Here is a 25,955-nt window from a genome sequence, read left to right as displayed (position 1 = left end):
CTAAATAACCTCAAATAATATAAATTCCTATTATTATCATTTTTTTTCCTCAAAACCTAAATTCCACAATTTCTTTATTATATAAAAATCAGGATGTTACACACACTATTCATTTAAGAAATTTCAATGGCTTGATTGTTATAAAAGGGGGGTTTTTTTTTTAAAGACCATCCCAATTTCAATCTCAGTCTCTTGTCATTTGAATAAGTAATTATTAAAATTTAGATAAAATTAAATTTTATTAGTATTAAATATTTTTGAAAGGTTAAAAATATATAATTCAAATTTGAAAAGTAAAGGACCGTGACTCGCCTGGACCTTTTCTCCGCCACCAATGGAGGCGCAAGATTTTAGGTAGAGGACTGAGTTATTAGGAGGGTTAGGTTACACACTACGCACATTAATTCAAAACAGATTGGGCCGTTTTTGCCTGACACATTAATTAATTGAACAAATAAACATGTATTCACAAGTTGGCAAAGGGACATGTCCCTTATCTGCTGCACCTGGGCCCTGCACTCTGCCATGCCATCGTAGCGCCCTTGTCATGCATTGCGTTCCAATTTACTGCTCTTCTTTTATTTGTTAAACAAGGAGGAAGTGTTTATTTTAATTTTATTTATAAAATTTTTTAATGATTATTATATTTATATTTATTATTTTTTTATTTAATGTTGAAAAGTTTGTTAAATGTTATAGCATTTCATATTAAAATATGTATATTTAATAAGAATGAAATTAAAAACATATTAAATTTTTAAATAAAGTTAATGGAGTTTAATTTTTTTTAATTTTAATGAAAATAATTTATGAATAAAAATAAAGGAAGGATTGATTAAAAACAACAACATGCGTAAAGACAGGCAAAACTATTAAATTTAAATAAAATAAATCATTCATCAAGGGGACATTCTTCTTCTGGGGAAGGCTTTCTCGTCGTTGAAAGTGTTATTAGGAGTAAGGGAAAGCTTTCTAATATTTGTTTGACCACGGCCGAAGCGCCAAAGCCAAAAGCAGTATAGTATTCAGTAATCCAATTTTGAATTGACTCTGCCAAACTCCGTATGAAGTTGATATTAACACCAACGAATTAACTACTCATCAATCAACCAACAACAAATGCATCATCTGGGGACGGTTTAATTCCGGGTCGCTCACACTCCTCCATCCCACCTAGTTTTCTTTCCTATCTCAATCTTGTTATTATTTTTATATACATAGTGGGTGTTCGGTATTGAAGTGACAGTGCTCCACGAAATTGCCTCCCTAGACGGACCAAAGACTGATTGGAAGCTGAGCACTTGCAAGTGTGGGGCATTTGACATCTTAGTAAATATAAAAATCTAAATCAATCCGTCTAGAACCAATAAACAAGTAAACTAGTTCTTTATCCACTTCATAAAATATTTTGGCCTCCATAAATTGCATGGCTTTTTCACTGTTCATGTAACAGTGAAATGCGAATTGTAAGGTTGTTTACTGATTTTTTTTTTTAAAATGCAGTAGTTTATTTTTTATTTTTTGCCATGTTCAATCTTTAGTATACTCACAGCATAAAATTTTATTGGCTAAACTGTAAGGATATCTGGGTATATACGAGCATTTTGGCAAGTAAAATACTACTTGTTTTCCTATTGTGTGACAAATATTGAAGTCAACACAGTTTTGCATTAGCACTTTGCTGTTGAGTTCGAGGCACTTGGATCCTTGGGCAAGCTGTAAAATTGTCACAAACGCCATGCAAAACTCAAAATCTGAAACCAAATCCTTTGAGGGCAACTGCTTTTTTACACAAATTTAAAGCAGCTTCACTAACCTTAGAGGTGGATATGAAAATGACCCATCAAGAATGACTCTTATTATTTTTTTTTTTTTATGGCTTAGGAGGGATTGGTTACATGGAGTTTGTCACGCCAAATAAAGACAGAAAGGACAGTAACGATTGGCATCCAGCTAAAGAGGAGTGCGTGACCAATGAGGAGGAGCTAGGAAGACGTTTACAATCTGTAAACTACATCCATTTCGTCCTGTGTTAGTCATAAACTTCTTTTTGCTGTGGTATTCGGTATTCACATGACAGGCCAATGACAATATGGTAATTGCAACTTGACATAATATAATATGAACTTCGGTTGCAAATTTTGTCATTCAAATTGAAGTCAGGGACAGATCTGAAGGGGCCAAGTACCTATGAAAAGTTTTTTGTTAAATTTTCTTACTCTTGGCTTGGAAAAAAAAAAAAATCTAATTTTGGCCTCCCCACTTCCATGAATTTTTTCATTTTGGCCCCCCGAACTCATGCTCCCGATCCGTCACTGGTTGAAGTTACAAAATTCGATACTATAATCTGTCAAGTTAAAATAGTATTTCCCTCTCAAAGAAACTCTGATTACAACTTTTATTCTGAAGTTGTAGAAGATATAATTGTAGTTTCAAATTATACAGGGGTATTCAAGTCATGTTCGCCCTGGTTTTTACGTTGAGGCTCCGTCAATAAGCACTTTGAATTTGAAACTATGATGTTTGCGCTGGTTCATAATTCAACCCAACCGAGTTTTTTTTAAAGGAAATAATAGGTCTCTCACCTTTTATTTTGCAGTAAAACCATAAATTCCACGTGTTCTCATATGAACCCCATTCACGGAAAGGAACGCCCATAATATTACGAAACCCCTTAATCCCTTATCGTCCTCGAAGAGGAGTTGATTAACTCTCATCTTCTCGTCACTCTCTAGCATGGTGGTGTGGAGCCCAGTGCTGAAACTTTGCTTTGCTGTCTTCAATCTCTCCCTCGTTGCTCTTTTATGGGCCTTGGTCCCATGAGAAGAGGGGAAAAAAAAAGCGAGCCTTTTGCTTGGTCAAATCCTTCACAACAGTTCTCCCTTTTGATTGCATCCACGCACCCTCTGCTTCTTCAATACTAGCTGAGATAGAGAGGGGGCGAAATTAACTATAATCCCACTTCTATTCTCTCCTCTTTATATTGATGGATCCACAGATCTAATGCTTCCATTTTCGGCTGACTTTCTCCTTTCCAACCGGGCCATTCGATATCTCACCATCTATTGTCAATTCGTCTGGTTTTGGTAAGATCTCTCTCCACAATTTTTACAGGTAGTGATTGCCGTCAATTATTGGCTCTTGTTGAGATCAGTGTAACTTGGGGATTCTTTTTTCCAATGTTAATGTGAACACTTGGATGATTGAAAAGCTAGAGTTTCACCTAGAGAGAGAGAGAGGGAGGGAGAGAGAGAGAGAGAGAGAGAGAGAGAGAGAGGGAGAACCTGACTCTGAGAACAAACGGGTTTGACTTCTTCTTTTGCGATGATTTTTTTTCCTTTATTAATTCCTTCCTGTGTTGATAGTTTCGTCCTTAGGGTTTGCCTCGTGCTTATTATGGGCATTTACGGGCCCAGGGAAGCTATTATCTGCTTCTGAATGTGATTTATCGCATACAATCCTAATTAGCCCTTGTCAAGGGCCTTTCTGCTTTACGACTGGGGTTTGTGAATCATAATGGTTTCTCCGCCCTTTTTCGTTGTTGATAGTGAATCGTTCTCGTGGCGAGGAATTCAGGACTGCTCTAATCGTGACTGAAAATTCTGGGGTAAGGAAGTTTTGGGGCCGTTGATAGATGAGGAAATTCTGGACGGTTGTCTGGTGAGATGAGGGATGTTATCACAGTTAATGAACTTTCTGCGGGCCTGCTTGTGGCCAAGTTCGGATCAAAATGCACGTACAGGTTCAGATGCCGGAGGTCGACTAGATGGATTGTTGTGGTACAAAGACTCGGGGCAGCACTTGAGCGGTGAATTTTCATTGGCTGTGGTCCAAGCCAATAACCTGCTGGAGGATCAGAGCCAGATTGAATCGGGCAGTTTGGGCTCCAGTGAGTCTGGTCCTTATGGTACCTTTGTTGGTGTTTATGATGGGCATGGGGGCCCTGAGACATCACGGTTTATTAATGATAACTTGTTTCATCATCTTAAGAGTAAGTGACATCTAGAGGACTGAATTCTTGAAGCTTTTATTTTTGTTATGGTCTACAATTGTCACTTTATTGTATTTCTCGCGGCCTTCCTTTTCAAATTTTTTTGTTACTGTAGTCTATGATTGCTTTTGACTTGACAAAGTACATAGGAAGGATACTGTCTGATTTATATGATATGTTCAAGGGAAGAAAAGTAACCATATAGTCCATTTCGATATGGTGAAATCTATACCTTGTTGAGTTACAATGTTTCTACAACAAAAATTGTCTATTTGCTGCCCGAGACAATAGCTTGTTGTCCCAGTGGAACCAAGTTAATGAAAAGTTGTTTGTTTTCTGTTTTGAGTATCTTCTTTTTTTGATGAGAACAGAAAGTTATGTATTCTGTGCTTGTTTTGATTTCTATTTTGTGGTTACCTTAGTGAAACCACCAAAATGATGTCAGAAGTAGCAATTGTTTTTACTTTTTGAAAATTTGTTTTAATCTTTTTTCTGACCCAGCTTAACCATCAAAGTTCTATCAGCCATACAATATTGCTGAAAAGTATGAAAAATGAAAAGTGAGAGGCATTGAATTGAGGCCGTGGGGAATTGTGAATGATACTTGAGGAGTTCATATGGCATTCGTCTGTGGATTTGAGCTAAATTTTGACTGTTCTTCCATATGTTTGTTGATCAAAAAATAAATTTCCCATCTTTTAATTGCAGGGTTTGCTTCAGAGCAGCAATCAATGTCAGTAGATGTAATTCGTAAGGCATTTCAAGCAACAGAAGAGGGATTTATGTCTCTTGTTGCCCGACAGTGGCCAATGAAACCACAAATTGCAGCTGTTGGGTCATGCTGTCTTGTTGGTGTTATTTGTAATGGAACCCTTTATGTAGCTAATCTTGGTGATTCTAGGGCTGTTTTGGGAAGAGCGGTCAAGGCAACTGGGGATGTACTGGCTGTGCAATTGTCAGCAGAGCACAATGTGGGGATAGAGTCTGTAAGACAGGAACTGCATTCTTTGCACCCTGATGACTCACAGATTGTTGTTTTAAAGCATAATGTATGGCGTGTAAAGGGCCTTATACAAGTAAGTCATTTGTAGGTCATAATAATGGTTTTCTTGTGTCTAGAGCTAATTAATCATCTGCTTTTGCTGCATGAGGCACTTCTAAATACGCATTATCAGTGGCAGCTCATTCCTACACTGTTGAAATTATATGAGCAGAAGTACTAGTATCACCTAACCTACCTAACCTACATATAATTTTGCTTGGACATTTTTATTGAAATCAATACATACATGTCTTTGGGGCCTTTTTTTTTTTTTGTCCCAAAGTCATGCTCCACATTGATAAAATACATAATATAAGAAAAATAAGTTAAAATTTATTTAGGAGAGTGGGAGGTTAAATAATTTCCCACTAATTCTTCTAATCATTTTTAATATGTAAAAAAGTAACTACAATTCAATTTTATATTAAAAAAAATATTAAACATTAAAATTTAAAGCAAAAAAGGAACTTTAGTACCTTCTCTCTTGTAGTGTATATTTGGAAAAGAACTTGATTTTAATTGGTAAAACCCACGTATTGAGATACGTCATATAATGTTCTTTAAAATTTTGTTATCAATCTTTTTTGCGTCTTTCGTTTAGTTTCGTTTAGTTTTTTTTTCCCCCTTGAAACTTCAACCTGGACTCATATCATGTCCGGTCCTTATCATGGTCCATACGGATAATGATTATCTTCATCATTTTAACAACCACAGTTCATTAGATTTATGTCATACTTTGATTATTGTTCATGCTTACAAGAGTCCTACTGAATAAAATTATTATATTGTTTCCCTGCGCTTCATCCAGGGCATTCCAGCATTTGAACTCTTGCCCTTTCTGATCCAATAAGAATGGAACAAGCAGTTTTAGTTGTACTTTTGAACTGCTGTTGCAAATTGACAAAATTCACGAGCATTAGATTGGTTTCAGTCGAAGCATCCTGGTCTGCAGGCGCACGCGTGTGTGTGTTGCATTACTTCTTAACATCTAAAATCTTTAAACCTTGCAGGTTTCAAGATCTATTGGTGATGTCTATTTGAAAAAGGCTGAGTTCAATAGAGAACCACTATATGCCAAGTTTCGACTTAGGGAGCCATTCAAGAGGCCTATACTAAGCTCAGAACCATCAATATCAGTGTACCAATTGCAGCCTCACGATCAATTTATTATATTTGCATCTGACGGGCTCTGGGAGCACCTTAGCAATCAAGATGCAGTTGATATAGTTCAAAATAATCCTCGTAGTGTAAGAATCACATTTCAATCTGAGTAAGATCAGGCGGAAGAGTCTTGGTTATGCAATACTGTAAACCCCACCCCCCCTCCTGTTTGTCCTGATTCCTGAGCACCTTGTTTTCCATTGAAATTGGCATGTATTTGCGTGACATCGTATGATGGTTGGTTTTTCTCTGTTCAGTGGATCATTCATTTATTGTGGTCTGTTGCATGTTTCATGGCCTATTTGGAAGAATTTTGCCTTTTTCTTGTGGGGGGGGGGGTTATGATGATAGGCTTATTGTTTTCTTTTTTCTTTTTGATATTCGCTTATTGTTTACTTTTTACTATAACGTGAAATGTCCAGTGAGATGAGGGCACATGCATATTCACCACTAAGTTGCCAGTCTTTAGGGAAGGAAATTGAATGGTCGGCCTTTATTTGTCCAGAAATATTTTTGGTGTGCCCACCCTACATTGTCTGGGCATGTTACATTTGCACATATAGAAATGGGAATGGTTCAAGTTGTTAATCTGCTTCAAATGGAAACGGAATTTTATTAATTAGTGGACTCATACCCACCAGGCATCCCATTAAGCAAATACTTAGATAATGTCTCCTAGTTCCGAGAATGATTCTGGATGACAAATTCCAGGGTGAAGGGGATTTCATTTTGCAAGAAGAAGATGGAAATCTTTCTTGAGATTTTATGGTCTTTCTATGTTTAGGTTAAAAGTTTTTATTCTTTGATTCTGCCCTGAAAAGCTGCATCCAATCGTCTTCATGAAAAAATCCCATTGGTCTATTCAGTAATGTAAACTCTTACCTGGTTAGATCTAGCAAAACAAGTAATTACTTTATTGGCATTTGACTTCAGACAATACTGATATGCTCATATTACTTGATTTCTAATCAGATTGACAGCCCTTTTATGTATGTTTTTAACACTTCAAATAATTTATGTGATTGATATGAGCTGCTGATGCATCTCAGGCAGTAAACATGGTACAAAATGGATTTATGCTGAATCTGCTGTCTCTCTTTCAGGGAAGTGCAAGGAAACTGGTGAAAGTCGCCCTCCAAGAAGCAGCAAAGAAGAGAGAAATGAGATATTCAGACCTAAAGAAGATTGATCGTGGGGTTCGTCGACATTTCCATGATGATATAACTGTGATTGTTGTGTTCCTTGACTCGAATCTCGTGAGTAGGGCAAGCTCTGCGAAGTTTAATAGTGTATCTGTTAGAGGTGGTGGCATCAACCTGCCTCCAAACACACTGGCACCTTGCACGACACCAGCAGAGGCTGGTGGTACCTGATTTAAGTTGTATCTTATGTGTCTTGTTGTATCTTTATCTTGTGTGAATACCAGGTGTCTTCAAATAGCAATGAGAGAAGCAGCACTTCAATTTTTTAAATGCGAAACTGTAGCTTACTAGAATAGTAATGCCTGTTATGTTAGGCCTTCTGACAAAATGAAAGAACAACGGGGATCTTCCCATGACCGTTATATGAGTTGTGTTTGCGCCAAGCTTAGCCTCTTAACGATTTATCATTTTTTTTATTTAAATATTTAATTGTAACTATTGCTGAAGAAGCTTGACGATATATGGCACTTTGTGACAAAGGACTTGATGATTTTAATGCTCTCGTTGGAGTAAGACGAATGGGAGTAGGTTTCAAAACTATGCTTGATGTGTTCCAAAAATGGAGGTAACTCTTAAATAATTTTTTTCGGATACGTGAAAAGATCAAAATATTCTTCATGAAATATAAGAAAAAATCCTAGATTTAAATCTGTCTCCATCAATGATTCACAATGTGTCTTCGCCCTTTGGCACTATATCCAAGATTAGCTAACACACTGTTCAGAGTTTTGAAAGACAGACAATGATTCTTAAGAAAAGGAAAGGATGAATCACATTTCAATATATGAACATCGTGTTCTCCGTGTCTACCTTAGGTACAGGGAAACCAAGAATTGAGACAAAACAATGATTTCACTTACAACAGTAGCAGGGGAGTGTATGCCTAGAAATGGTATAACATCTACATGCAACAAGCTCTCTACAGCCGACCCCACTGCTGCACCTGATATTAGCCCTCCTATGGTTATAACAGTGGCCTTCCCTGCAAGAGTTACACGCAGAAAACCCTTGTAGAATTTGCATTTAAACTTCCTGAGTGCAAAGCAGAGGGAGGATAGAACATTAAACAATCTATTCAACTCAGGTGTAAGTCGGGACACGCTTCAGTGAGTTTAAGCTTTGGCATGTCGAAGTCAACACAAACAACTTACTGAACAAAGAGGCCCCTATTTATTTTAGTATATGCATATCATGTAAGATCTGTGAGTTGTTAAAATGACCTATTTAAAATTAAACATTCAACACATATCGATTCACTTGAACACAGAACAAGTGTAAAATATGCACGAGAAAGCCCCTTACCCAACTTAACATTCTTTTTGGTCATAAAGTACAAGGAAGCTCCAAAACTACCAGCCAAGATGAGTCCAGGAACGTCTACTGCAGAATATGATGAAGCGGGTGTAGAAGCATCAATAATATAGGTTAAACCCATCAAAGCACCATACACACCAGCTTGTACACCTAAATTACTAGTTGAGGGAGTCTCTATCGAAACTGGGGAATTCTTCATTGTAGTTTGGAACCATGGAGGCATTGAGCCCAAACCAGAGGGCTTCACAGGTTTGGCATCAGCATAACGAATTTTACTATCCACTACTTTTCCCGCTCGCCGCTTAGTTAGGCTCTGCATAAGTAACATGTCATATGCAGCCTCGATCTAAAAGAAACAGAAAACAAGAAGAAATCCCATCAATCAACAAGGGAACGGAGTTTCCCTAAAATTCAAAAGTAGTAAAGCAAATATTGGAACATGAGATGACAATGAACTGTTGGCCAGCTTGATTCACCAACCTAGCCAAATAGACATCTCCATTAAAAAATCAATCACTCTGAAAATATTATTTGCGACATTTAAAAACATTAAATGTAGATGATCATAAGAATAATGCATATTTCACCACGCGTCCAATGATTATTCTTCAGTTTCCAGTCTAAGCCAAACATTTAACGTTACGAAAAGAAAAAAAGAAGCATCATGTCTAACAAGAAGTTCAGATGCTGACACGATACAAGACATAACTCGGCATGACACGGATATGTCAACACAACAGAATATGCTGTGTCCACTACAGGACCTTTGTTGGCATGAGAAATTCATTGAAGTTAAACATACATAGAGATTCCGTGGAGGCTATTAATCTCATCCGACAGGAACATGCTCTGCATCAGCCTCTGATGAGTATCATCAGAAGAATTAAAGAACTTAATCATGCCAAACTGGACAGTCACCTTGAACTACGTCTTTAGGGAGGTAAACAAAAAATGTAGACCGACTTGTTCGCCGAACCCACCACGGAGATAATATTGTCAGGAACCTTAGCAGCCGTCTTATAGGGTGCAGCTAGCCTTTGCTATCTGTTATATCTTAGTTTCTTGCTTTCTCTGCACGGATTTTTGAGCGACATCTATATCTATCTATATATATAATATATATAATAGAAAAATAACAATTACTCCTCCAAGCCTGACACGTAAGCATTTTTCAAAATAATGCAATTTTAGGCTACCCACGTCATTATTAATTTCCAAAAATATTTTTTTTAAAAAAATTATCTACATCATCTCTAAAACTAACAAAATCTGCTTTTCCTTATTCCAAAACATTCTCTTCCATCATATCAATTTTCAACCATAACTACTCAACTAACTCAGTTTTTAATGTTAATTTTAAAAACCTTTGAAAATTTTTTAGTATCATAAATTCCCCACTCCATATCCTATTTGTAAAATTTACTTAAATTCTTAATTATAATTTAAACGTTCAATTTGAATATGTTATTTATAATTTAGATATATTGATGATTTAATTTTTAAATTTATAATATGAAAACTGCCATGATCAACTTTTCCTTATCTCTAAATATTCTCACTATTTTTTTCAAAAAAAATAAATATTCTCACCATTTCTATGATCTTATCCATTAACATAACTTCTCAATTAATTCACAATTTAAATTTAAATTTTAGAAATCTTAAAAAAAATTTAAACATAAAAGCCACCCCCACACCTTAATCCCATTTAGGAAATTAATTTTAATTCTTAATTTAATTATGAAACATGGGGTTCCACTTATAAGAATTTCAAGCATAACAGCCTCCCGACTTCTCAACTATCTTTGTTTTATTTTATACATGTATTTTATGCAGAACATGGAGAATTTGGTCTAATTTGTGCCTTTGTAGCTCCTCCTTGCTAAAGAGTTGAGTGAATAACTGTCATTTATACCTCTAAATGCACAAATCCATGAACAAAGGTGATGGGAAGTTGCAAGCATTTGTCTACTTTTCTGTCAATGCATATGTGGGAAGGAAGTCCATGTTTATTGAGAATCCAAAAGGGAAAAAACAATGAACAAATCATAAAAGAAGAGAGGTAATATTCTATTAGTGGGTTACTTCCAACAGGTAACTTGTTAGAAGGAACATAATTTTATGATTTAGAAATCTGTTACCCTAAATTTGTTGATTTCGATTGTAATTAGAAACTAATGCATATGATGAAACCTCTCAAATGTCGGGGACTTGGTTTTCTCAAAGAGGTTTTTGTGTTATCATTTGAACATTCAGGTTTGAGTTTCTTATCTTATATTTGCCATTGTTGTTTTTAATTCCAATTACTTACTATGAATTCCAAGCCTTGTCCAAATCTCATTTCTCTCTCTTTTTATGCTATAATGTATAATTTATAATGTTTTTCAACCTAGATATTCAATGGCAAAAAGACAATAAATCAAAGCATGTTATTCAAGATCTTTACTTTCAAAACTAATGATGGATAGTTTTCACATTTGATCCATCTCAATAATATTATTTGTTTATCTTTAATATTGGAATCATGAAATATGTCTGAGAGTAAGATACGGTTATTAATTTTTACTTTAGATTTTTGATGTTTTCCTTTGAAAATTAAAATACTATTGCCCCTAGCATTGCATGACAACAACACTTCATATTGTATAGGGAAGTTGTCTCAAGCAAAAAAAGTAAATTTAGATATGAATTTAACTTAATTTTTGGGTGCATATTCTCTTACACATTGTTTTGATTTAATTCTCATAAGTTTTGAAGTGTTTTTTTCATCTCCTAACATTACTTCAAGTGATTAGGGAAAATTTTATATGGTCATTTTCATTGTTTAGTACATAAATATCTTTTCATCTTCCATGGTTTAGCCTGTATGTGAAGTCGCATAGGATTCTATTTACAAAGTTATTTATAATTAATGAATATAATTTATTTTTATTTCTTCATTGTGATATCTTCATATCCCATGGTCTAATAACTTCTTAACTCCATGATCTTTTTTCAGATGAAGTTAGTTATTTAGAACATTCTACCATATCTATATCTAACTACCTATATACACGGGATGCACACGCAAATATACATACATATATATATATATATATATATAATTAACTAATATTATTTTACAAACATTTTGTTAATTAATTTATCACCCGTGCTATGCACGGGCATATGCCAGTTTTATTAAAAAAAACATGCCGTATCCTGTCCACCGTCCAGTAGAATTTGAAGTGTAACATACAATGATTGAACAAGATCACTTTGGAAGATAAGTCAACATGGAGCACCGAGACTTCTAATTCCCTTGTATCTAGAATCAGAGAACTCGAAATCAACTAGAATGACAGACCGCTAACCCATCCCAGAACCAAAATTCAATTTGAAGCTCCTAATCCCGGATTTACTGAGAAGCAAGACCAGCGCAAAGCAAGACCGATAAATAAAAATCTTACCGTCCTGTACGGGCACCCCTCAATGCAAGTTCTGTTTTCAGACTATTACTCTTAAAAAGTAAATAACTTTAACGCAGATGAGGGGTTTAACTGAAGGCAAACGTCTGAACGCAGATGAGGGGCCATCATCAACAATTAAGAATATGAATGACATCCAGATTAAGTTCTAATTCTCTGAAATTAAAGAAAGTGTGGAGTGCGAAGAGCAGGATAAGTAAACCTGGGCAACCGCTTCCTGGTCGTCCTTAATAGTGGCGAGGATCGATTTCTTGGCGCGGAGTATGTCGTTGAAGGAAGCTCCCTCAGAGACTCCGAGAAGCTTCAGTGCGTTTTCTACGGACATCTCCGACGGTACCGAGTCGTCGGCTCCCGAGCAGGCTTGAACCGGCGAGACAGTCCTCGACAATGTACGCTTAGAGTGTAACAGCGCGCCGCGCCAGGGTTCCTTCACAATAGGCTTTCCGATCGGAGCTGCATCGAGTACTCGACCCGGCGGTCTAATGAAGGCCGAGCCGGGCGAAAGACAGTCGGGGTGAGCGGAGCGAGTGGCGGCCATCTCTAAGAGAAAAACAAAAAGCTGGAGCGACAGAGGGAAACGGGTAATTTTAACGGTAAGTAACAGCATAAAGCGCCATGTTTTGATGTAACTTGAAACCGTATCTAACCATTGCGTGTGAAACTAGAGTAGCAATTTCTCATCTGAGGAGGTCCGTCGACGCAAAATATCTAGGAGACGAGGACCAAGGTCATACTCAACTTTTTTTCCCTTTTACCATTTTTTTTCCCCAAAAAAACTTCTCCTCATGTCCGATTGGATAGATAGACATTCGCAAGTCAAGTTGTAAATTCGATTGCAGTAACGACCCCTACAAAGATAATACGTATACACTGACACTGTCACACAAAAGCTAGAGAAACGACGGCGTAAATAGTTGGCGACTACAGGACGAAACTTAACCAGTGCGACGAATGGCGGTGGACAAGCCAACAAGGGCTGTGCAAAAAATCTAGTAACCCACTCAGTCCGGACTGGTCCGACACAACCCGGTCTACTCCAAACCCCAACAAAACAGCCCGAACAAGAAAAAGACCAGATCAGACGGGGTTGATCATCCGGGTCAGACCAGGTTCCAGGTTGCCTCTTCAGACCAATCGGTCTGGTCTGACCCGGTTCTCTCTTTTTTTTTATAGAAGGTAGAAAAATATTTCAAGGTTGGACTGGTCCCCAATAATCCAATGCCCCAGCGGCCCATTCAGTCATCCGCCAAATCGCTGAAGCGTCATCCTCTCAGTCACTTTTCCTTTTCACTTTCGGCAGCCGACGATCATCCTCACTTTTCCGTTTCAAGTCTTCGGTGGCCTAGTGGCCTTCCTCTCAACTTCTCCATCGAAATTTCGTCCTCTCACTCTCCTTCGCAAGACGGACATGAAGATCTGAAAAAGAGAGCCACGATGAGGAAGAGAGTACGGAATAGTCGAGAGACAATAATGGGACCTTCATCGTCCAGATCGGCTGATGGTCAGGCTCAGACATGTTCACAAAATGAAAGTCCGTTTGCTTTCCCTGCTGGTGAGAAGGCTGCTATTTTGTTCTTATGCTTTCTTGTCATCGATGTGCGTTGTTCTTCTCGCCATCGACCTGTTCTTCTTCCTCCTCCATTATTTGCGTTGAATGCTTCTTCCTCCTATATTGCTATGCATACTTTGTGGGTTTGTTATTGTGAAAAACGTTAGCTTTTTGAAGTTTCTCTCCCATTCTTTTGAAACATGATGTTGATAATTATTTTGTTATTTTTTTTTTCATTTTTTGCTGTGTTCTTGTTTGATTGAATATATTACTATCCCTGAACGGAATGCTTTTCCATCTTCTCATTTGCCTGTTTATCAATCACGGAAAGGGAAAAAAGAAACAGGATGGTCTGGCAGACTGGTATCGCAACCCGGTCTAACACCGGGTTCGCTTCGGGCCAAACCAGACTTCAGACTGCAAAGTTTAGCCCGAAGAATTTTCAGACCGGACCTCGGGTTGAATGCGAGCCCGGTCTGGTCCGGTATTTGCGCAAAATTGCCTGCAAAAAAAAAAAACCCTTTATTTTTTTGTAGACGAATTCTATGGTATACTAGTGTGCTGTTAATGGCATCGACTGATAACCACAGGTTGCTATCATTTTAGCTGCTGATTACCTTGTTAATTTTCTGTGTCTTCTCGGCTTATCATAACCAGTCGTTGAAAGTCGTTGCCCATAGTAGTCGGATCATGCTTGCTTGCGGGAGGATCGCTTTCCCACCGTGCTTACCAAACGCTAGGAGGAACCCAAGATTGTTTCGTTGTGGAACTGAAACTTCACAAGGCTCTTCCATTGGAGGATACAGTGGCAAAAGAAAAGCAGTAATCGTCGGCTCTGGCTGGGCTGGCATTGGAGCTGCTCATCACCTCTGTAATCAGGTCTTTTCATCTTTTTTCATTTCCTCAGTTTTCTTGATGTCCTTTAACTTGCTTCTTGGTTTCTTCAATCGTCGTATTGGATTCTATTTCAGGGTTTCGACGTCACCGTTCTTGAAGGCGACTACGGTTTCGGCTATCCTGACACTACAGCGAGCCGGGGTAATTCTTCTTCTTGCATGTTCTAGAAGAAAAATCAAAAGGCCAAATTTAAGTTATTTCGGTATCTTGTTCTGCACAATTGGTGACTAAATTGAGCAGTTTATAACGGTTTTTGCCGGTACTTCACGAATTATTTACTATCTACATTTTGGAAGGGATGGCGACGAAGCTGAAATTGAATATTCATTTTAGGACAGAGGACAGTGAATTGTTCCTCTGTATTTAACGATTGAACGCTCGTTTCCCTTCTTAAAAGATCATTGATCAAGGCTTATTTTGGAGTTGTTTCACTTTATGGTTATCATGATTTAGATAGTTACTGCAATGCAATTTATTTGTTTATTTATTTTCTCCTAGGTTATTATCGTGCCTTTCAAAACATATTTAGCCTTGTTGATGAGTTGGGCATGAAGCCTTTCACCAATTGGACAAAATCTGCACAATATTCTGAAGAGGGACTGGAGGTAACGAGGATGCTATATGCCATCATTTTTTTGGTGATAAGCGTTATCCAGCGCTTTAATATGCTAAAAAACGAAACTTTCTACTCTCCTTCTCTGTTTCTGTTGGTTAATTGTCTTCATATGACTTGAGAGAAACTGCATCTACTTGCAGGTAGAGTTTCCAATATTTCAAGATTTGCCTCAATTGCCTACTCCATTGGGAACCTTATACTACAGCCGAGTATGCAGCTTCTTTTCAGCCTCATGTCTCATTTCTTAGGGTTGAATCCTCATATGTTCATTATTTTATTTGCAGTTCTTTCGGATTCCTTTGTTGGATAGGTTGACATTTCTACCTTTAGTGGCTGCAGGTATATTATACATGAAGTATCTTTCCTTTGACCCGCGATATTGGAATTTGAAAAAAGAAAAGTGAAATGGCTAGGGATTTATGCCCTCCTGCATATTTGGGTAATTCCATATAGATATGAACTTCTAAAAGCCAATGACCTCCTAAGTCATTACCCATGTTACTATCATATTGGCAATGGGTGATACCATTGTTGCATGAGAAAGGTAGGGGGCCGAGAGAGAGAGAGAGAGAAGGAAAAGAGAAGAAACAAAGGGAAATAGAGAGGAGAGAGATAGATTGATGAGAGAGAGAAAGTAGGGAAATAGAATGCTCAATTCCTCAACTCTTCATTTTTCCAAAAGCCTCTTTACAACCCAACCCAACCCAACCCAACCCAACCCATCTATTTATGGCCTAATTGACCCTAATGAACTAATTAATTTTGACTATTGCTTGCCCCTTGACTAACTCCCTCTTGATTTATTTATTACATGACATCCTCATCGTGTAGGATTGTTATGAATGGTAGCTTAGGATGTAAGACAATTTGCTCATCACCATCTTTTCTTCAAATTAGACATTGTCCCCGTGCATTGCATAGAGTATGAAGAATAAGTGGTACTGTTCATGACACGTGTGCACTTTTTATGAAAAATTAATAACTACAACAACCTAGCTTTTATGTAAAACCAATTAAACTCTATATTATAATTCCAACTTTAACTTGTTATTTAATGAAAGCACTCGAGTTTCATTGGAGGACTCATTTTTATGCACAGACATATGCTGTTGTACTAGTACCTGTTTTCCAATTCTTCTGAGCTATGGGGGAGGAGGATGCCTGAGAGATATACCAAATATTAAGCATTGCCATTTTATCTTTGCTTCTGCTTGAGTAGATGAAACTTATGTTGACGTTTTTTTAACTTTCCATTTGTATGGTTATGATTTAATTAACAAAAATCGTTACTATGGGTTTATTTACTTGATTGACTTTTACAGTTCACTTCCCTTTCCTTAATATGCCTTTGTTTATGCTCAATCTACTTCTTCATTCCCCTTTCCTTAACATGCCTATGTTTATGCTCAGCCTGCTTCCCAACTCATAATTGTTTTTGTCAATAAACAGAACGGAATTTCTTCATCAAGTACATATTTCCAAGTATTACTTCATTATACTTGAAAATTCACTGACAAAACATCCTCATTCCAGTGATTGACTTTGACAACACTGACACAGCCTGGAGGAAATATGATTCAAGTAAGCTTCTTTTTTTTTCCCCACATTCAAAACAATCATCGAATTTGTCACTTGATTCATTTGGATATTCAATTGGTAGTTACTGCAAGGGAGCTTTTCAAACAGTTTGGCTGCTCAGAGAGGCTTTATCAGGATATACTAGGGCCGTTGGTTCATGTGGGCTTGTTTGCTCCAGCAGAGCAATGTAGTGCTGCTGCAACACTGGGACTGCTAAATTTTATTGTCCTTGCTAGCCAGGTTTGTAATTGCAATTTGATACTGGGGTTATTCCCTGGCAATATATCATGAAATGTGACAAATCTTACTCTCCTAGTGGAGATTGGAGCAGCAAAGACATCCAAAAAATGTTAGAAAATATGTTTAAAAAAGGGACAGAAAAAGAATAGAAAGCAACTAAAAAGAAAGGTCAAGATATAGGAAAGGTTTCCCTTTTGTATCTTTCATAACTTTTGAGACTAGCTTTGAAGCATGGTTCATAAAAAAAATTATATTCACGATGAATCATTTGTTTGAGGAGCCTATGAGTTGCTAATAATGTAAAACAACACCAAGAGAGCACACTTGTAATTTGACCGTGCAATGAGTACATTTTAAGCATAATATATTCAATTTCTATTGTCCCAAAATAATTCATTATTCAGCTCAGATTGCCATTGTACACGTTTTACTATTATCTACCCTCACATGTACTTTATAAGAATGCCTGAATAAGTTTACCTGCTTCATGGATCCAGAAAGATTTTGATATAGCATGGCCTCGTGGAGCTGTAAAAGAAAAGATTTTTGAGCCATGGATGGATTCCCTAAGAGCTAAGGGCTGTAAATTTGTGGAAAATAGTAGAGTGACAGATTTAATCTTCAATGAGGAAACAGGTTGTGTGTCAGAGGTAGTTTGTGGTGGGGTGACCTACAAAGCTGATGCAGTGATCATGGCAGTGGCAATATCTACTTTGCAAGAGATTATAAATAAAAGGTATGGTATTTCTGAATTTGGTAGCTCCTAATAATTTTATCTATATTTATACACTAATCTTGCATTTAGTTCCAAGCTTTTTAATTCTATATAGCAATTTTTGGTTTTTTGATATTATGTCATAAAGGCTTCGAATCCATGCTTGTTTTTAACCTGTTTAGATTAACTTAAAAAAGTGGATTCAATTTTTTCTGTGTTTTGCTTTTAGCATCTCATAGAAGTAAACCCACTTACTAATTTTCTTCCTGCCGTTTTTAATTGCCTACTGCTTTTTCTTTAGTCCAACATTATGTTCAAGGGAGGACTTTCTGAAGGTTCTAAACTTGGGAAGCGTTGATGTTCTCAGTGTTAAACTTTGGCTTGACCAGAAGGTTTGGAAAAATAAAACCTTTTCATTTTTACTACTTTTATATCATGCACTAATCAGAATACGCCTCAAAACATTGTCAATCTTCCTAGAGGAACCAGACATGTATTTCCCTATTTTTTTCAATGTAGAATTGGTGCACGACTCACAATAAATGATGATGTATCTTGCATTTGTGTTGTTGTCTGTTCAACTATCATTTGTGGCTTTTGGCAGTGTATGAAATTGGTTTGTTGGCCACTATGGCCTTGATATTTGTTATCAAATCCTTGTTTACCAGGTGAAGATTCCGGCTGCCACCAATGCTTGTTCTGGGTTTGACAACTCATTTGCATGGACATTCTTTGACTTGAATGTCATTCAAGATGAGCATCAAAGCGATTCTATGACAGTTTTGCAAGCTGACTTTGTTAGTGTTCAGTTCTGTTATGCTCATCTGATGTTATATTAGCTAATGGTTCTACTTCAAGCATGATGATCAACTCCTATGTGTGGATATTCTACTGCCGATCTAATTACATGCCATGATTGATCGTGGTAGTATTATGCAAATGAGTTGTTGCCACTGAAGGATGAGCAGATGGTTGTGAAATTGAAGTCTTACCTCTCCAAGTATATTAAAGAGTTTGAGAATGCTAAAGTGGTTGATAAAGAGATTGGTAGATATCCCAAATCTTTGACCCACTTCTTCCCAGGTACAACGTAATTAATTTTTGTGCGCGCGCGCGCTTGTTTTGAATGGGTGGATTTCACATTCGGTTGATCAAACTTGCATATAGTCCGTCCAACCATATTCATCAAGATATATAAGTTGGATTCTATGATAGACTATAATTGCATTGGGGCCATCAGTTAACGTCATATTATGCTATTAGCGTTTGTTTGAGGTATTAAGATTTGTGGTACATGGTAGAGCTGCAACCAACTTGACAACAAGATCTTATATTCTGTATCTGTGTATGTAATTAGATAAGCATTAAACCCATACTTTTAATGATTGTGGTGGGTATTATTCTGTTATTTTCTCTCCCTTATGTATCAGCTGTACATGCATTCTGTTGTGCCGATATTATCTTATAATATTTTGCGTCAGAGCCAGCCCACCTGCATTGGGGATTGTGCTCGTTTACAATGATTCCTTTCTCTGATTTCTTTCTTGTGGTCTAAATAACCCCTATTGTTGGTGTCAATTTCTTTCATAGGTTCATACAAGAACGCGTTGCGTGGGTCTACCTCTTTCCCAAACTTGTTCATGGCAGGTGATTGGATTGTTAATCGACACGGCTCATGGGCACAGGTTGAACTTTGATATCTTCTTTTCATTGGTTGCATTAATTACAAGATGGGAAGCTTCGTGCCTGTTAAGTAATATAATTTTGGTTTGATAGGAAAAATCTTATGTGACGGGACTAGAAGCTGCCAATCGAGTGGTGGACTATCTCGAAGAGGGAAGCTTTGCTAGGATACTACCAGTAGAAGAAGCTGAACCACATATTCAGACTCTTCGTAATGCCAATAAGAGCTTTAACGATCTCAGGGCCCAGCTTTCCTTGTCCATTACCCAATTATTGCCTCCATGAACTGATTCACTGTCATCTTTTGACATCTTGAGGGATCAGGAAAGAGCAAGCGAGACGTGTTATGTGAATCTCACATGAGCGGGTCAATAATTGATCATCCCGCCATGTTTCAACTTTCAATGTATAGCTGTAACTATATCGAAGAGTGAGGATTGCAAAATTTTGAAATACCTTTGATTAGTCATAGTTAATAATACAGTTAACTATTACACAGTCATGCATATGGCTCAGCTACAATCTAAAGTTGCAGGATTAATCGCTTTTCTGTTGGCTGTATCTATTTGTTGTATTCTTGAAGGAATACTATAGCAAGTATTTCTGTTTAGAATGATTATGAGCTGGAAAAGGGAAAGAGATGTTGTAGATGTATATCTTGTGTTGTTTACGAGAGACTGCCACTGCAGTGAACTCCAAACTTAACTAGAGATTCCCATTCTCCGAATGATGATATTGAGATCAGCATATCATTAGAGAAGGATAAATTACAAGAGCTAAATTACATGCATCTTGTAGTTGAAGAATAAACAATAGACATGCATGATCAGGATCATTATTTTAAAATGAGTTAAAACTTCTTATAAATGTAGACTAATGTTTGTATTTTTGCTCAAAAATAAAAGTAAAAGTAAAAGTAAAGATCATTAAGCAATAATTATATCGTATCATGCATATTATAATGAATGTCATAACAAATAGTTTCCCTTTCTTTCTTTGCGAAATGAAACCCCGTTTCTCCATCTTTCCTTTGACTCATATGGTCTTTTGCTTTTGTTTTTGTTTTCCAGGTCGGGGAATGTATAGCAGGCCATTGAGGCAATGACACATGGACCACTAATCTCAATCTCATGTCTTGTGCAGCTGTGCTACAGGGACACAGTCACTGTCACGGTTAAGAGAGAATCAACCGTTTCCCATTAAATGAATTAAATAAGCAAATAAATAATGGGGCAATGTCAGGATCCAGGATTGTGTCTCCATTTCATCTACCGTACCATTCACCGGTTCTGACATTAATTGTTATGTAGACCGTACGTTTCTGTCTATTATTAATACGAATACGACACAGTGAATTATGTCAAGTTATTCTATTTACAAGATATTTTTAATTTAATTTTATTTTTTAATAAAATAATTATTTATTTTTACATTAGTATTATTCTTTTATATTTATTCATATTTAATTTAATAAAGTATTTTATTTTAAAATAAATATAAAATTATTCATTTATTAAAGACACTTCTTGAAAAAGGTAAAAAGATTATACTTTAAAATATTAAAAATATCTTATATTTTTTAGCATTTAATTTTTGAAAACATTTCTCACATTTTTCAATAGAATATATAAATTTCTATAATTTATAAGTATATCCATATTTTTTTAAAAAAATTATTTTTTAAAACAATTTTTTTAAAATTTATTCATATAAATGTTTTTGATTTAATTGTTTTCAAAAATATTTTATTTTTTTAAAATAAAAAATAGAAACAACCTCAAGTTATTTTTATTTTATTTTTCTTATTTTTAAAATACATTATATTTAATTATTAAAAATTATAGTTACCTTGATTAATTTCTATCATAAATCATCACTATTAATTGCTTATAACCATCAATATTAGTCTATTTTAAATTTTAAATTTTTTTTAAATTAATATAATCAAATGGATTTTTATTTGAAAAATAATTTTAAAAACTATATTACAAAAAAAATTTTAAAAATAAAAAATGGATACAGAAACCAAATAGACCCTAAGTATTTCAGATTCAATTGTTTTTACAACTATTATATTTTTTGTTTTTAAGAACAAAAAAATAGAAATATCTTAAAGTTGTTTTATTTTTTATTTTTGTTTTTAAAACACATTACATTTAATTATTAAAAAATATAGTTAACTTGACTAATTTCTATCATAAATCACTATTATTAATCGTCTGCAATCATTATTCTTAACCTATTTTTTAATTCTACAATTGTTTTTAAATTAACATAATCAAATAAATTTTTATTTTGTTTTGTTTTGAAAAATAATTTTAAAAACTATATTACGAAACATTTTATTTAAAAAAAACATAAACATGTCTTAATAAACCATGGATTTGGTATCTCTCTGTTATCTATCTATCTATTATTTATTTTTAACCGATGAAATCATTTTATTTTAGTCATGAATGTAAAGCTTTAATCGTCATAAATGCACCAAGTTATCTCTATTACTTTAATACTCACTTCGTTAAAAAATATAAGATATTTTTAGTTTTTTAAGATGTAATTATTACCTTATCTTTAAAAGTACCCTTATTGAATAAATCACTTTATATTTATTTTAGGGTGAAACATCCTATTAAATAGAGATAAATATAAAAAGATAGAATTAGTTTGAAGACAAGTAATTACTTTATTAGAAAAAAAAATTCAGTTAAAAATGTTTTATATTTTTTAACGAATGGAGTATATTAAAGGAGTAATTCTAGAAAAAGTTAATTTTCAATACACACGACTCAAGGGATTAGGGATATTTAAAAAAAACCAATGTTCACGTTTTATATAATAATAAATAATAAAATAGCTCAAATCTGAGTACAATACTAGTCATTATTTGTAAACCTAGACCGACTTAGCCAAGTTGACCCATAAACTGATGAATCAGTTATCTAGCTAATTTGATTGATTGAGAAGATTAGTCACCTATGACCTGACTTTAACTCAGTCAAACCCAGCCACCTGGTGGGTTAATGGGTTGACTTGGGTTAAATTTTGTTATTTTTATTTTCTTTTGTTTTTTTTCCTTTTTTCCTCTGAATATTAAACCCTAAATCAAATATAAATTTATTAATTAATAATTTTAATGATTTTTTTTATTATTGTTAGAAACTTATAATTATTATTTCTATAAGACATATCTCTTCCAGTTCTATTTATAAGACACCTTCTAAAAGTAATTTTTAATCTAAAATATAGAATATCTTGTGATAATTAAATCTTTTTTTTTCAATTTTACCCCTTTTTAATTAGCATGAAAGTATTTAATATAGTTGTAATATTATTTAAAGCTAAGGGTAAAAATGAAAGTGCATCTCATTTTTTTTATGATATCAAGAAAAAAATTAATTTTTCTTAGTATGTGTGAAATGGTTGAAAGTGTCATATAATAAGAACCAGAGGAAGTACATAAGATTTTATTGATAAATTTTTTATTTACTTAAGAATCAATGACTTTTATTTAAATATTATGGTATTTCATATGAATATTTTTGTATATTTAATCAAATTATATTATTTTAACTGTGACCAATCTGATTCTAGGTTAACTTTAGTTGGACCACTAATTCTTAAACCATTATCTCAATCGATTAAATGACCAATCTGATTTTTAGGACCTTAATTCTAGTATTAGAATATAGGAATAATTGGTAAAAAGTAGGGGTGTTCATTCCGAACCCGTCCCGATTGGCCCGGTATCGTCCCGATCATATCGGGACGGGTCTTGTCTCGACCCGAAAATAATCGGGACGGGACTTTACGGGACGGGACAGGAAAGGAGTGCGGGACGGGACGGGACACGGGATTACCATCGGAACGTCCCGTCCCGTCCCGAATATTATATATATTATTTTTTATTTTAAATATATTAATTATATTAACATAATCTATACTTATATTAATTATATCAATTATAATTTTAATACTTGTAATTCTTATTTAAAACTAAAGTTTTTTTATATTGATAATTTTAATGGCATGGAGTAAACATGGTGATATCTTTCTTTATAATATATTAATTATATTAATATAATTTATTCTTATATCTATCTATTTAATAAATTTTCTTTATAACATATTTCTTACTTATTTTTAGAAGAGTAATTGGCTTAATACATCTTCACTAAAGTAGAAAAATAATTATTTAATGTTGTGTTTGATTTGCCTGTTGTTGCTAATCTTATAGCATAAAGATCACTTGCATTTTTTATTATAATATGTAGTTGTGATTAATATAATTCAATAATTGATTTTAAATTATTGTTATTTATGTACTTGCGTTATTTTGATTTTAAATTTAATAAATTATATAATTTAAAATTTTAAAAAACGTTATTATTCAGATTTTTTTTTCACATTATTCCATTTATCGGGACGGCGGGATGTCCCGATCTTGTCCCGGTCCCTTCCCGACTCTTAACGGGACGGGACGACTTTCGGGACGGGACGGGACACGGGACCAAAATTCAGTCCCGATATTTTTTTTGGGACGGGACACGGGATGGGGGTGTCCCGGTCCCGTCCCGTCCCGTGAACACTCCTAGTAAAAAGGACCAGATTGGAAAGAAAATTGGTCCTAGGGATCAAATGTTTTTGAAAGACCAAATTTTATATTTTATTCATTTAACAAATTCTAGTTAGACCAAAATGCCCCTGTCATAACAAAGCAATTTGAAAACAAAGACCACTTTGTGCTTAGTTTCTTTATACGAGTTGAACGAGAGAAGACAGCAAGGAATGTTTCCAACGGACTATCAACAATAATGTGGATGTGAGCGAGTTGTGACTAACAAATTTCGAGAAAGATAACCCTATCTCTTTGCACGGTGCCCTAATCGAATTACTTGTGATCGATGACTCTTCAGCATTGAGTGTCAAGCTGATTCAGAGTGCCTTATAATTGGTTGACGGTGGAGCAAATGATGACCTAAGTGAAATAGACCATTAGCGAAAATGAGTGTCATTGTTTCTTTGCTTGCCCAATCAGAGGGGTATGCTATGTGAATGATTTCCATTGCTTCATAAAAATTTATTGAATGAATTCTCCCTTCTATAGATTTTATGCACGATAACTTTATGATCACTCATTTCTATGTAATTAAAAGAATATGTTTTCAAATAGGACCATGCAGCTTGCAATTATTACCTATGGGAGGATGCCTTGCTGGTTAAACTAAATATTACTCCTCTTCAATCAGGCAGTTAGAGTACGCTTCATGAATTTTAGGAGGTTGTTGAGGAGAAAGCACAATCAATAATTAATCTATCAATAATTTTTCAATATCGTGCTTGAAGAAAAAAGTTTCAAATACAAATATCTACTAATGTTGATGCACGTTTTAGTGGGTATCTTTTTTTTTAAAGTCTTTTATTAGTTTATTTGAATTTTGATGAGATATCATTAAGTTTTTGTTTGCATTGTCCTTTATTTTCTACAAATACTATTGCAGACCCTTGTCTAATAGATTGGTTAGGTATACTTGAATTCTTGCATCCAACTCCAAACTTAAAACTCCCTCAACCTAAGCCTTTTTTTATTGTAAATATAATGTGATCAATTTTTCTAATCAGTTCATGCCCTATTTTATTTATTTAGCATAGCTCTCCTACCTTTTATTTGCAAGTGTTTTCTCATCTTTTAACACTATCATCACTCTTACATAAAAAATTAATCATGTTGGTCTTTCTAATGAATGTAATTAGCTTGTAATTAGCAAACCTGGTGAACATAAGATACTTTCAACTGGTTGCCCCTTTGAGGATTATAGAAATGCGGTTAGCACTAATGTATTACTTACTAGTGAAAAAAAAGCCAAGGTCCTAAGCACAAAGGCAACAACTAATTTTATTAAATGCCCTGAAAGATTTTCTACTTGAACTTGAATCCATGAATTTTGTTGATTACAAGTCCATAAGAAAGGTTATAGATGATACTTTTGATCTATTAAAAACTTTATGAGTTAACTATAAAGAATTTTGAGAACATGTTTGGGAGTTAATCAATTCTACATCTTCCTTAGCTAAAGTGCAAAATTCTGGTCAAAATGACCTTTCTCTTGGAGAGCACATTTATCATTATGAAGAGGAGAAGCTAATACTTATTGACATCCATGACAACTTTGTCAAAACTAAGGCTTTGCTTGAAGCATCTCAGCAGCGTAGTCAATCCCTTCCAGAGGAGGCCCTTTAACTTAAGGAGATGCTTTAAAGAGTAGAATCCTAAAAAACCTCTTATGAGATGGAGGCCAAGAAGATGGAGACTCATCTTAGTGAGATCAGTGCAAGTATGATGGAGATTGAAGAAAGCTTAAAGATTGCAACAAAACAAGTAAGCATTGCAAGAACACTTAGTTAAGAGATAGAAGAAAAGCAACTTGCAGCCAAGACAACACGGGAGAAGTCCAAACTTGAATTAGAGAGACAATATTAAATATCTTAATATTTGTACTAGG

At 35.1% G+C, this 25,955-nt stretch overlaps 3 protein-coding genes across 11 annotated transcripts; 2 read left to right on the top strand and 1 right to left on the bottom strand.

Annotated features, from left to right (window-relative positions):
* Positions 1–2,690: 2,690 nt before the first annotated feature.
* On the top strand, positions 2,691–7,779 carry LOC129292725 (probable protein phosphatase 2C 60). 4 transcript variants are annotated; one of them, XM_054930344.1, is made up of 5 exons: positions 2,692–3,086; positions 3,549–3,991; positions 4,700–5,067; positions 6,044–6,303; positions 7,298–7,467. In XM_054930344.1, the coding sequence occupies exons 2-5, from the start codon at positions 3,673–3,675 to the stop codon at positions 7,317–7,319; spliced, it is 969 nt and encodes a 322-aa protein (XP_054786319.1). In that variant the 5' UTR covers positions 2,692–3,086; positions 3,549–3,672; the 3' UTR covers positions 7,320–7,467. The 4 variants fall into 4 exon arrangements, with proteins under 4 accessions (XP_054786321.1, XP_054786319.1, XP_054786320.1 ...); XM_054930345.1 differs by having other exon boundaries at positions 6,044–6,340; positions 7,298–7,437; XM_054930343.1 differs by having other exon boundaries at positions 2,695–3,086; positions 6,044–6,280; positions 7,298–7,779.
* A 240-nt stretch (positions 7,780–8,019) lies between these two features.
* Positions 8,020–13,056, bottom strand: LOC129292726 (protein CHAPERONE-LIKE PROTEIN OF POR1, chloroplastic-like). Of its 4 annotated transcripts, XM_054930348.1 has the most exons (4): positions 12,825–13,056; positions 12,380–12,736; positions 8,699–9,056; positions 8,020–8,378 (listed from the first exon to the last, which is right to left on the bottom strand). In XM_054930348.1, the coding sequence occupies exons 1-4, from the start codon at positions 12,825–12,827 to the stop codon at positions 8,203–8,205; spliced, it is 894 nt and encodes a 297-aa protein (XP_054786323.1). In that variant the 5' UTR covers positions 12,828–13,056; the 3' UTR covers positions 8,020–8,202. The 4 variants fall into 4 exon arrangements, with proteins under 4 accessions (XP_054786323.1, XP_054786322.1, XP_054786324.1 ...); XM_054930347.1 differs by having other exon boundaries at positions 12,380–13,056; XM_054930349.1 differs by having other exon boundaries at positions 8,140–8,428; positions 12,380–13,056.
* On the top strand, positions 12,630–20,109 carry LOC129292724 (uncharacterized). Of its 3 annotated transcripts, none has more exons than XM_054930341.1 (14): positions 12,630–12,770; positions 14,384–14,605; positions 14,698–14,764; positions 15,122–15,228; positions 15,380–15,448; positions 15,524–15,578; positions 16,773–16,820; positions 16,900–17,057; positions 17,555–17,793; positions 18,074–18,164; positions 18,441–18,569; positions 18,702–18,855; positions 19,363–19,457; positions 19,549–20,109. In XM_054930341.1, the coding sequence occupies exons 2-14, from the start codon at positions 14,417–14,419 to the stop codon at positions 19,738–19,740; spliced, it is 1,593 nt and encodes a 530-aa protein (XP_054786316.1). In that variant the 5' UTR covers positions 12,630–12,770; positions 14,384–14,416; the 3' UTR covers positions 19,741–20,109. The 3 variants fall into 3 exon arrangements, with proteins under 3 accessions (XP_054786316.1, XP_054786317.1, XP_054786315.1); XM_054930340.1 differs by lacking the exon at positions 12,630–12,770 and adding an exon at positions 13,462–13,729; XM_054930342.1 differs by lacking the exons at positions 12,630–12,770; positions 15,122–15,228; positions 15,524–15,578 and adding an exon at positions 13,460–13,729.
* The last annotated feature ends 5,846 nt before the right edge of the window (positions 20,110–25,955 follow it).

Source organism: Prosopis cineraria, unplaced genomic scaffold, assembly GCF_029017545.1.
Source record: "Prosopis cineraria cultivar Desert tree isolate PC_DT_omini unplaced genomic scaffold, ASM2901754v1 PC14, whole genome shotgun sequence".
In the NCBI taxonomy this organism is placed as follows: Eukaryota; Viridiplantae; Streptophyta; class Magnoliopsida; order Fabales; family Fabaceae; genus Prosopis; species Prosopis cineraria.
The sequence above is the reverse complement of the archived record's forward strand: the minus strand, read 5'-3'. Positions and strand labels throughout refer to the sequence as shown.

What these genes read in the sequence shown, in the direction of transcription:
- LOC129292725 (XM_054930343.1), top strand. Translation starts at nt 3,673, where the DNA reads ATGTTATCACAGTTAATGAACTTTCTGCGGGCCTGCTTGTGGCCAAGT. An exon ending in CTTGTTTCATCATCTTAAGA is followed by an intron (nt 3,992 to 4,699) that starts GTAAGTGACATC and finishes TTTTAATTGCAG; the next exon opens with GGTTTGCTTCAGAGCAGCAA. An exon ending in TTCAAAATAATCCTCGTAGT is followed by an intron (nt 6,281 to 7,297) that starts GTAAGAATCACA and finishes TCTCTCTTTCAG; the next exon opens with GGAAGTGCAAGGAAACTGGT.
- LOC129292726 (XM_054930347.1), bottom strand. Translation starts at nt 12,784, where the DNA reads ATGCTGTTACTTACCGTTAAAATTACCCGTTTCCCTCTGTCGCTCCAG. An exon ending in ACCAGGAAGCGGTTGCCCAG is followed by an intron (nt 9,057 to 12,379) that starts GTTTACTTATCC and finishes TGTTTCTTTTAG; the next exon opens with ATCGAGGCTGCATATGACAT. An exon ending in CAAAAAGAATGTTAAGTTGG is followed by an intron (nt 8,379 to 8,698) that starts GTAAGGGGCTTT and finishes TAACTCTTGCAG; the next exon opens with GGAAGGCCACTGTTATAACC.
- LOC129292724 (XM_054930340.1), top strand. Translation starts at nt 13,676, where the DNA reads ATGGTCAGGCTCAGACATGTTCACAAAATGAAAGTCCGTTTGCTTTCC. An exon ending in CTGGAGGAAATATGATTCAA is followed by an intron (nt 16,821 to 16,899) that starts GTAAGCTTCTTT and finishes TTCAATTGGTAG; the next exon opens with TTACTGCAAGGGAGCTTTTC. An exon ending in TTTGACCCACTTCTTCCCAG is followed by an intron (nt 18,856 to 19,362) that starts GTACAACGTAAT and finishes TTTCTTTCATAG; the next exon opens with GTTCATACAAGAACGCGTTG.